We start from the raw sequence: 12290 nt of genomic DNA, 5'->3' as shown, positions 1-12290 counted from the left end.
AGAATAGAATACCCAAAGGATTCATTAAAGCTTTGCTGTGTCGAATACTGTGGGAGAAACAAATCACATGGACCCTCAAAATATTTATCTGAATACCAAATTCTATATACTATCAAAAATTATATATGAATATGATCAAGAGCTAGAAAAGAGCCTTAAAATCAAAGAAAACAACTGGATGGCAAAGATAGAAATTTTTGATGGGATTTCCACCTTCCCTACATTTTATTAAGGTTACTACATTACATAAAAAAAAATTGTAATCGTGAATATACACATAAAAGAACTAATAAACAGTTTTGCAAAGCAATCAATTAGCAAGTAAAAATAACATGATATACACAAAATAAACACAACTTAAGTGGCTATAGAGTGGTAACAGAATGGAGGGCAAAAACCACTTTCCAAAGATCCATCAGGAAAAGACTTTTCAGAAATCATATAAACAGACTGGAAGAAAAGGGAGCTGAGTGAAATAAATTGGTGGGGTGTGGTGGGAAAAGGTGGAGAGGATGGTTCTAGTGGACAAAGAACACATATGCACAAAGGCAGAGAATTAAAAGCAAATGAATTCTACTGAAGAGTGGAGAACATGTACAGAAGGATGTAGACTGCAGAGAGTGTACGTAAGGATGAGGGCAAACCCATGGGTGTTGAAATAACATGGGTGAAACAGACAGCAGTTTGTCTCCCATTGACAGCAACCTCACCTTCCTGTTGGCATCAAGGCTGGAGGCTGGAATCTGCAGGGTTACTTTGTACTCTGTTCTTTTATCCAGTTCCTCTGCAATGTAACTCGCTTCTCTCACCAACAGATTGGCTTTCACAATTTGTTCTCTCAGCCTTAGCAGACTGTTATTCAGTGTTGCCTCTCTTTTAAAAAAGGGGGGGGGAGGTGAAGGATAACCATCAAGCAGCACATCAGAGTATTAGGTAGTACGCAATATGTTAATGCCAAACTGCGAACCAAGCTCTACAACCACCTTTTGCATACAGGGAATATATTACTGACACCGACCCATGCACGCTCGTGTAACAAGCTGGCCATTGATTAGGACAGTGTTTCAAAAATTTGATGGTGTCTACAAACCTCCCCCAGGGGATCTTGAGAAACTAAAGATTTTGATTCAGCAGGTCTGAGGTGGGGCCTGACACACTACACGTCTATCAATCTCCACCTGACAGAGATGCTGCCTGTCTGCAGACTAAACTTTGGATAGCAAGAGGTTAGTTAAGTACAGTTGGTAACCATGGATGAGACATTTGAGTGCAATGCTAATTAGCCCATAGAGTCAAACTTGCAATCTGCATCTCATTAGCACCATGCTTTACCTACCTGAGCTAATCAGTCCAGATAACCACATTTCTTTTTTTTTTTCCTTTTTTTAAAAAGCATCTACCCAAGCTTCAGAACCTAGAGTATAATACAATGATAAAGTATAACTTCTAAGTACAAATACTTGCTTATTCAAATCCAAAAGCCATACAAACTAAAATGGGGCAGCACTTCACATGGACAACTTTAAATAAATCAATCTAAATTGGTAATTCTCATTCTCATTTTTCTCAAAAATGAAAAAAAGATAATGCCAAAAAGTTCTTATTAATTAAGCTACAACATTCTTTCTTAATATAATTCTATTTCAAGTAATGTCTAGATTTCTCCGTACTGTGTCTTACCTAGGTAGGTTAAAGTGTTGAGCATATGCTATGCACACTTAATAAAGGCCCTATGCACCTACCTCTCTTCAGCCCACTGTCTCAATCGCTGTTGAGCGCTGGGTGAGTGGAAAGAAAACCTGTCCCCACTACGACAGTTTTGTTTCTCAGGAGACAGCCTTCTTCGTAATTGCTCCAATTCATGTTCATACATAAGCCTCTGGCGTTCTAATGCAGATCGTTTTTCTTCTTCATGCTGTTGTTCTAGGCTGTTCAATATGGACTGCATTGGATCTAAACAAGAGTTTTTTTTTAAGGTAAATAATGAACAAAAAGTAACAGTATAACACAATAGATTTCAAACGTTGTTCTATATTGCTATGCAGTTTGTCATCCTAATTAGTAAGTGAATATTTCTTGAAGAGAGTGTGGAATAAATTCAGTTTTCCTTACTCCCAACCACTCATCATATCATCTATACTGTCAGATACATGCCAAACTGTCTTCCATACAGGAAAAGCAGGCCTACTGCACGTTCTACACATAACCTAAGAGTGGCAGTGGCAGTCAAGTTTCAAACCTGAAAAATTCTATCAATGAGAACAAACTTTGCAGTGATTTGTAATCAAGGCTGAAAGAATGAAAAGTTTTTATAAATGTTATAAATTAAAAGAATATAGAGAATAACTAAGATTTCCTTTTTTTTTAACATTTAAAAAGTCTCAGTCATAAACATTTTTAGCTTTCCATCAACTTTAAAAGATTCTAGAGGCACCTGGGTGGCTCAGTAGTTGAGCATCTGCCTTTGGCTCAGGCCTTAATCCCAGGGTCCTGGATCGAGTCCCACACCAGGCTCCCCGCAGGGAAGCCTCCTTCTCCCTCTGCCTATGTCTCTGCCTCTCTCTCTGTCTCTCATGAATAAATTAAAAAATACATATTTTAAAATGCACAACAGATCTGCTCACCATTATTACCCAGGGCCTTCATAGTGACCTCCATTTGTGCATATTCATAATTGAAGTTGATTTCACTGGACACCTCACTGGAGGAGTCTCCATCTACATCCAGCTGCTCTGAACTGGTTTCATTCTTCATGGAGATATCATGTTCATCATCCTCTCGATCTGCTTTCTTTTTCTTTTTAGGCAAATTCAGTCTTGGTGGAAAAAAAGAGTATTATTTTTAAAATAAAGATATGCATTTATTCCATTCATTAAATACTGGTATTTGCTAGATGCCAAGGGGGTACAATGTAAGGGTAAGGCAATTAATTACTATACTCAGGAATTTTATCCTCTAGTAGTAGAAATAAACACACACGCATGAGCAAATAGTTACAACAGACCATGTGACTTGGGGCCACATGACTGTGACAAGCTAGGTGCTGAAGAAAAGCTGAGGACCACTGAGGAGTAACAACAGAAAAGATGACAGAGTAGGAAGTCATCTGAGCCAAGTCTTAGAAAATAAGGAGAAAGCAGGGCAGTTAGGGCAATGGGAACAGCATAAGAAGAGATATAGAGCTGGAAACTCTCATAGCCTCTGGAGAAATTATGAATAAAACAACATAGTGGTATGTGAAGTTTGTACAGAAGAGGTTATGGGAGATAATACTGGAAAGATCAACTTATCCCAAATTATGAAGGCCTTGAGTACTAAGCCAAGCAGTTTACACTTGATTTAGTTTGAGAAGGAAAAAAAAAGGAAAAATATTTTCTGCATACTTTGTACCCCTCTACCTTTTCCCCAGTAATCAAAATATCGACTGGCCTACAAGCAACTGATCTCCATTAGCTATAAGAAAAGTCAGTCTGATATCCCAAGCATGGTGACCAGTGACAGGAAGAGAACCAGAGCAGGATTTCAGTTCTATACAATCTCTAGCCCATCCTTCCCTGGCAACACAACAGCAATTTTCTATGGGAAACAATGTGTGCAGTCCCAGAACAGGTACTTTCTCAGCCTCCCTTGTAGTTAAGAGGCATATTCTAGCAAATGAGACAAAAAATGGAAGGTTGCTAGAGACTCTGGGAAGACTTCCGCTTTTTCTGATCAAGCAGATAGGGCCTTCTCCCTCATTTTCTTCGTATGTGCCTGGATGCTGCTTTGATATCTGGAGTGGCATAGCCATCTTTAGACCACAGGGAAATGCCAAGACAATGAGATAGTGACAAGCCTTCTGCTATGACAGTTTTGAGAGGCTTATTAGCCAATGCCAATAAACATCCACCTTGGGATTTCTTATTTGGTCAGTGAAACAAACTGTCTAAGCTATTATAGTCAAGTTTGCCATTATATATAGCTGAAAACATTCCTAAATGAAATACAAACTTTATATTTTTTAAAGATTTCATTTATTTATTTGGGAGAGAGAGGGAGAGAGAGAGAGAAAGAGAACAAGCAGGGGGGAGGGGCAGGGGGAGAGGGACAAGCAGACCCACTCACTGAGCAGGAAGCCTGACATGGTGCTCAATCCCAGGACCCCAGGACCATGACCTGAGCTGAAAGCAGGCATCTAACCAACTGAGCCACCGAGGAACTCTGAACCTTATTTTGCTTTACTGTTTTTCCGAATTTTATCTTACAAATTAGGAAACTAAAACTACTACTTTTCCCATAAAAAAAAATAAACAAATTGAAAGATAAGCATGTCAGAAAAAAAAATTAATTAATTCTTTTACCAGACGGCAAAACAATCATCTTCCACGGGGAAATAAAAAGGAAAAATAAGTAAGTAAACTCCTTATTTTTCCTGAGTATATTGTTCTAATATCTCTCAGGCTCAAAGCATATAGTGAACAAACCATATACAGTCAGTAAATATATATGCCCACAACAAACAATACTTTCATTGGAGTTAAGTTTACCTTCTAATATACATTCTTCTGTTTCAAGGTATAATCTTCAATAATTTCTTTTTAAGAGCCATGAGTAATGTCATACCTGAAGAAGTGGTTGTTTCCCCATAATATCCTGTCCCCGTGGTGTAGCTGTATAGGGCTAGATACGGAAGAGCCATTTACAAATGTTCTGCAGGGAGAAGAGATCAAACATGCAAACAATGATTATCATGTATTCTCCTTTAATTATCCAATACTATAGAGATCTATGTACTAGGAAAAACAAAATAACCAATTCCCCAAAATAAAACCTGCCCTCGGTGAGTTTTATTATTTGTATTTACTTCTCTGCTGATTTATTTAAAATGCTTAAGGTGCTAAATATAATAAATTATTATCCTCTACTTTTCAAAGTTCCAAATTTGTCATATAACATATTAATGAGTAAATATGGAGTCATTACAGACAATACTAAAAAGCTGGTAGTGGCATATATTATGACTCAAATGACTATGTCCAATCTACATGAATAATAGCCAATTAACCAATTACACTCTAGAAATACAAGAAACGAGACCAGTGCTAAATTCTCTTCTGTAACTTCCTAGAGCACAGAAAAACATTCATATCCTATCAATATATAAAAGATTTATAAGGTCTACTTGACTGCTTATCTTGACAATGGTTCAACAGAAAGGTGAATAGAAGGATATAAAGGGAAGAATTTGCAGGGGCAAGAAATAAACAAAAATTATGCATCTGAGACGTCTGGGTGGCTTAGCGGTTTAGCACCTGCCTTTGGCCCAGGGCATGATCCTGGAGTTCCAGAATCGAGTCCCACATCAGGCTCCCTGCATGGAGCCTACTTCTCCCTCTGCCTGTGTCTCTGCCTCTCTCTGGGTGTCTCTCACGAATAAATAAATAAAATCTCAAAAAAAAGTATGCATCCCACTATAAGACTGATATTCGGAGGATACCAGTTTTATCAAGCCTCTCTCCTACTAGAGGACTCATTTGCTTAGATATAGGATATAGGTCAAGTTCTTTAATTTGGCCCTCAAGGCCCTACAAAAGGAAACCCTGTTTACCTCTTTCTTTCTTTACCCGTTCTAGTGAATTCTCAACTCCAGTCAAAAAAAAAAAAAAAAAAAAAGATTTATGTTCTAATCACTAAACATGATTGATTTTCTTTCAAAGCCAGGGTTAGAGAAGAACACAGGCAACACCCTTTTTGAACTCGGCCATAGTAACTTCTTGCAAGATACATCCATGAAGGCAAAAGAAACAAAAGCAAAAATGAACTATTGGGACTTCATCAAGATAAGAAGCTTTTGCACAGCAAAGGATACAGTCAACAAAACTAAAAGACAACCTACAGAATGGAAGAAGATATTTGCAAATGACATATCAGATAAAGGGCTAGTTTCCAAGATCTATAAAGAACTTATTAAACTCAACACCAAAGAAACAAACAATCCAATCACGAAATGGGCAAAAGACATGAACAGAAATCTCACAGAGGAAGACATAGACATGGCCAACATGCACATGAGAAAATGCTCTGCATCACTTGCCATCAGGGAAATACAAATCAAAACCACAATGAGATACCACCTCACACCAGTGAGAATGGGGAAAATTAACAAGGCAGGAAACAACAAATGTTGGAGAGGATGCGGAGAAAAGGGAACCCTCTTACATTGTTGGTGGGAATGTGAACTGGTGCAGCCACTCTGGAAAACTGTGTGGAGGTTCCTCAAACAGTTAAAAATAGACCTGCCCTACAACCCAGCAATTGCACTGTTGGGGATTTACCCCAAAGATACAAATGCAATGAAACACCGGGACACCTGCACCCCAATGTTTATAGCAGCAATGGCCACGATAGCCAAACTGTGGAAGGAGCCTCGGTGTCCAACGAAAGATGAATGGATAAAGAAGATGTGGTTTATGTATACAATGGAATATTACTCAGCTATTAGAAATGACAAATACCCACCATTTGCTTCAACGTGGATGGAACTGGAGGGTATTATGCTGAGTGAAGTAAGTCAGTCGGAGAAGGACAAACATTATATGTTCTCATTCATTTGGGGAATATAAATAATAGTGAAAGGGAATATAAGGGAAGGGAGAAGAAATGTGTGGGAAATATCAGAAAGGGAGACAGAACGTAAAGACTGCTAACTCTGGGAAACGAATTAGGGGTGGTAGAAGGGGAGGAGGGCGGGGGGTGGGAGTGAATGGGTGACGGGCACTGGGGGTTATTCTGTATGTTAGTAAATTGAACACCAATAAAAAATAAATTAAAAAAAATTTATAAAACAAAACAAAAAAGCCAGGGTTATACTATTCGTGCAACCTGGAATAGAGTTCCCGTCCCTCACCATCCAACTCTCCAATTCCTACTCAGCTTTCAAAGGCCAGTTGGTTCTGCTTCATCTGTAAAAGTTGCTCATCACTCCAGGCTACACTATCCTAGTTTCTTTACCTTCCTAAAACACTTAACTGGCTTTATATTGCTAGTTACTCTATATGTGTGTGTGTGTGTATATATATATATATACACACACACACACACACACACAAAATTCTACTCTCTATACCTGGATTTCACTTAGCATGTAGATTTTTAAACAGTAAAAGTAATTGGTCCTTCTATACTCTGATTATTCAAAGCACGAGCTCAAAAATTATAACAAAAGGGAACCTAGTAAAATTAGCAGATTTTAGCTTTTATGACACAAATTCCTTAAATACCATGAGGAGTTCAATTAAAGGCAAACATACATAGATGCTAATTTTTAAAAGCTACAGCAGTTAAGCCATAATTAGTAAATAAAAGCATGATTATAATAATAGTTTTCAAAGTGTGGTCTCTGTGGGGTCCCCAAGATCAAAGCTATTTTTATAATAATGCTAACCTGCCCTTTTTCACTGTGTTGACATTTATACCAGCAGAGTGTAAAACTGCTAGTGTTTTAGCACAAACCAAAGCAGTGGCCCCAAACATTACTAGTAGTCACTGGACTACTCACTGCCATGCACTCACAATTTTAAAAAAATGTTTCTTTTGAGGATATCCTTGATGAAGCAGTAAAAATTACTACTTTTTAAAAATCTTGACCTGAATGCACAACCTTTTAAAGATTTCAAGTGACAAAATGAGAAGTACATAAAAAGCACTGTGTTCATTCATACCAGAGTATTATGGTGTCCTGAACAAAATACAGAAAGTGGTATTTTCTTGAAAATGGACAAAGCGAGGAAAACAGCTGATAGATTGTATCTAATGCTAACTGTAAATTTCAAGTGAGAATTGGGAGTTTGGAGACCTGTGTCAATGTCCTCTACCCAAAGGCCCCCTAGGAGCATTCCTGTAGCTGAACAAGGTGGGCTGGTTATGCACGCACAGGGAGAAGACACAGCTGCAGGAACCATGGGGTGTCCTAGTGATAGCATGCTCAGAAGGACTGTTACAGGATTTGGGCTTTAGCTAGACAACCTGGCAAAGGCTCTGAGAGACAGAGGTTATGTATATGTTGGATACTGTCAGAAAGCAGGCATACTTTTACGATTGGACATTTCAAAAAATCCTATCAATAGAGGGGAGACTAGAATAAAGATAAAAGTTGTGACTGGTAAAGAAGTAATCACTCATCTTAGCCAAGAGAAGGTGTTTGCTATTTGGTGTGTGGCAGAACAACCTTGGTTTCTGCCTGCACCGAAACAAAATTCTTACGTGGCCTGCTTTGTCATATTTTATGACAGCCTCAGAGTAACCTTGCCTGAGGCTGGTATTCTGTGAGATTATTTAATAGGAGAATAGAATACCCAGGCTGGGAGTGACAGGCCCAGCTTCTACTCTGTTTTTTCCCCTTCCTCATTTGCATCCTTCACCGTGAGTTTCATAGCTTCCCAATATTTAAAGACTTTTTGGAGGGGATCCCTGGGTGGCGCAGCGGTTTGGCGCCTGCCTTTGGCCCAGGGCGCGATCCTGGAGACCCGGGATCGAGTCCCACATTGGGCTCCCGGTGCATGGAGCCTGCTTCTCCCTCTGCCTGTGTCTCTGCCTCTCTCTCTCTCACTGTGTGCCTATCATAAATAAAAAATAAAATAAAATAAAATAAAATAAAATAAAATAAAATAAAATAAAATAAAATAAAATAAAATAAAATAAAATAAAATAAAATAAAATAAAGACTTTTTGGATAAAATTAGTAATTATATGTTTTAAAGATCTATTTATTTTTAAAGACTTTATTTGAGAGAGAGAGACAGACAGAGAGAGTGTGTGTGTGGGAGGGAGAGAGAGAGAGACAGAATCTGAAGTAGACTCTGCACAGAGCCAGACATGGGGCTTGATCCCACAACTGCGAGCTCATGACCTGAGCCAAAATCAACAGTCAAATGCTTAACTGACAGAGCCACCCAGATGCCCCATGATTTATTTATTTTTAGAGAGAGAGAGAAAGAGAGCAAGTGCACATGCTCAAGCAGGGGGAGGGGCAGAGGGAGAGGGAGAGAAAGGATCTCAAGCTAACTCCTCGCTGAGTGGAGCCCAATGTGGGGCTCTCTCTCTTACAACCCTAAGATGGTGCTCTGAGCTAAAACCAAGTCAGATGTTCAACCACTTGAGCCATCCAGGCACCCCAAAATTAGTAATGATATTGATTATTCAGTATCATATAATGAAATGGATCAACATTTGAAAACTCAATATAAGTCAGTTAACAGGTTATATATGCCATTATATAACAAGGCAACAACAGCTTCACAGCTCAAGGAAGCAAACTGACAAACATTTACTTTATATGTTATGCCTCTTCATTCATTCATTACTCATTGAGCACTTATATACTAGTCTTCTATTACATACTAATGACAAAAAAACAAAAAAGAAAGGCCTTTGTCCTAAATGAGCTCAGTCCCCTGGGGTAATAAAGGTTAAAAGCCCACAAGGACACAATATGATAGGACACCTGGTATCTTAGTTAAGCGTCTGGCTCTTGATCTTAGCTCAGGTCTTGATATCAGGGTCATAAGTTTAAGCCCCCCACTGGGCTCCACACTGGGCATGGAGACTACTTAAAAATAAATAAATAAATAAAGTAAAAAAAAAAGAATAAAATATGAAGTGTTAATATAACAGGAAGCATAATGTGTACAGGGAATATATACTAGGGCCCCTTCGTGTAGACCAAACAGGGAATTCACCCAAAGTGGATAATGACAGAGCTTAGTCTTCAAGGTCAAACAGGAGTTAGCTGCCTAGAGGAACAGGAGACAAATAATAGGGATATAAGGGATTTTGTATCAAAAATAGTAGAAAGCCATCTGGCTGTATGGTGAGTGACCTAGGAAAAAGATTAGAGCACTGGCCTGGTTCCCATCAAGATCTGATGAAGGTCTTATTTAAGTAAGGCCATGGTAGTTGAGTACAGAGAAAAGAGATGGGTTTAAGAGATATTAAAAAGTGAAATGTAAAGGACTAACTGGATAGCTTCATTAAGTAAACTTAAAAACAAAGGCTGAACATGCTACGTAATACCCACAACTAGTACACTTTTTCTTTAAAATTATTGTGACATTAATACTAATTAAGGTACATTACCTGGTGTTCTTCTGAGGAGTCAGCATAACCTGGCCTTCTGCTGTGATGTCTATAATACAATGTTCAGGAAGAATTCCCATTCCACATAGTTGGATATCTTGGGAATTTGCTGAACCTATCAATGTATGTTCCTACAAAAAAATCAAAGTCACTGATTTATATTGTATTCTTACATGTACAGAAATTGAAATCACCTCCTCTGAGCCCTCTTATATTGATCCATTATCTCAGTTAAAAGACTTCTGAAGAAAAAATAAATAAATAAATAAATAAATAAATAAATAAAAGACTTCTGAAGTAAATGGAATGGGGTAGGGAGAATTTCTGGCTTCCTCTGAAATATATTCTACAAGTTATATTTGCTTATAAAGCATAACGAATTGAATTGAGTTATACCTTTGAAACCCAAAACTACAGTTTTATATTAATGTCCATACTATATTATTTTCCATTGCAATTTTGATTCCGAATATTTTATATTACTCTAAGAGCGTGAGCCACACGTCAATAAGGTACCATAATATGGGTCTGAAAACTATAGTTATTTAAGTTGTACATCATATACCTGGTGTCAATCAAGATGAGTCAACTACAAAGATAAAAAGCTATCCAGGGCAGCGCTGGTGGCACAGCGGTTTAGTGCCACCTGAAGCCTGGGGTGTGATCCTGGAGATCCGGGATTGAGTCCCACGTCAGGCTTCCTGCATGGAGCCTGCTTCTCCCTCTGCCTCTCTCTCTCGCTCTCTGAATAAATAAATAAATAAACCTTTAAAAAAAAAAAAAGCTATCCAAATCTAAGGAGTGTGGAAAGATTAAAACTATTTCATAAACCCAGTCTCCCTAATCCTCATAGAAGATATGATGGATATGTTCTTCTTGCTGTAGAGCCGCAATTACTCATTTCTTGAAGCCCCAGTTACAGCCTTGCTTTTTGGCTGGCAACTGAGAAAGCAGGCATAAAAATCAAGCTCCCTCTTACGCACCTCAACATTTGGCTACCTGTACATAATTAAACATTGATAACACCCATGTCCTTAGGCCACCTTCTCCTTCCATACACCTAAATCAGGAGTCAGATACAAAATACTTTAGGCTTTGCAAGTCATATGCAGCCACTGAACTCTGCCTAGTAATGCAAAAACAGACAATGCACAAATGAACAAGTGAGGTTACTTTCCAATAAAACTTTATTTATGAACACTGAAATCTGAACTGCATATAGTTTTCATGTGTCTGAAATACTGTGTTTCTTCTAATTTTCTTCAATCATTTAAAAAAAGATGTAAAAAACATTCTTAGCTCCCATGCCATAGAGAAGCCACTGGCTAGATTTGGCCAGTGGAATAGTTGCTGACCCCTGATCATGAGGACTTTATCTAGTCCCATGGATTTTAAATACTGCTGAAACAGAGACCCCATGAAAAACTGGTTTGTTTTTTTAAGAGTTTTTATTTATTTATTCTTGGTAGACATAGAAAGAGAGAGAGAGAGAGAGGGACAGAGACACAGGTGGAAGGTTCCATGCTGGGAGCCTGATGTGGGATTCGATCCTGAGGCTCCAGGATCACACCCTGGGCCAAAGGCAGGTGCTAAACCACTGAGCCACCCAGGGACCCCCGAAAAACTGCTTTTCTGCTCCTTTTCCTGCTCCTATTCTTGCAAGGACCTATAACCTCCTCTCTCCCCCACACACACCTTATAGAACTGCTAATGTATGTTCTCCTTGTAAAGGCCAAGTAGTTAATGCTTTCTTTGGAGTCTTGCAGCACAACAGATATCATCCAAGGAGTGACCAAGACCACTGACTCACCAAGACCTCTGGCTCTAGGGCATAAGTAGCTTATGGAGGAAACCTAAGCAGTGCTCTTTGTTCCTGTATGCCTGAGAAGACATAATCCTCAATAAAACACCTCAGGCCCCAAGCAAAAAGAAGTACTCTCCTTTCCTTTCCGAATCTCCCAGAATGCTTTCTCTGTTTTCAATAAACTCTGCCCTCTCTTCTTCTCGGCTTTCGTTTGATTTCTACCCTGTGTGAAGGCAAGTACCTTCTTGGCTGGTCCTGCAGGACCCCATCTGGGTCCTTAGATTCCACCTGTCTACAACACTGTCTCTATATAAATTAAATCACCAGCCAGGAACTAGAGACTTCAGTTCCATTATTTTCCTGCCTCCACTAT

General features: G+C 38.7%; 1 protein-coding gene across 1 annotated transcript in view; it reads right to left on the bottom strand.

Annotated features, from left to right (window-relative positions):
- Positions 1-12290, bottom strand: part of KIF13B (kinesin family member 13B) — a 200812-nt gene that overhangs the window by 82997 nt on the left and 105525 nt on the right. The window contains exons 14-18 of the mRNA XM_038573684.1: positions 10114-10244; positions 4603-4689; positions 2625-2815; positions 1743-1953; positions 711-873 (exon numbers count right to left, since the gene is read on the bottom strand). Of these exons, the coding sequence (XP_038429612.1) occupies positions 711-873; positions 1743-1953; positions 2625-2815; positions 4603-4689; positions 10114-10244 (783 nt within the window). The remainder of the gene's footprint in view (positions 1-710; positions 874-1742; positions 1954-2624; positions 2816-4602; positions 4690-10113; positions 10245-12290) is intronic.

This window comes from Canis lupus, chromosome 25 (assembly GCF_011100685.1).
Source record: "Canis lupus familiaris isolate Mischka breed German Shepherd chromosome 25, alternate assembly UU_Cfam_GSD_1.0, whole genome shotgun sequence".
Lineage (NCBI taxonomy): Eukaryota > Metazoa > Chordata > Mammalia > Carnivora > Canidae > Canis > Canis lupus.
Note: the sequence above shows the minus strand (reverse complement) of the source record. Positions and strands in the feature narration are given on the sequence as shown.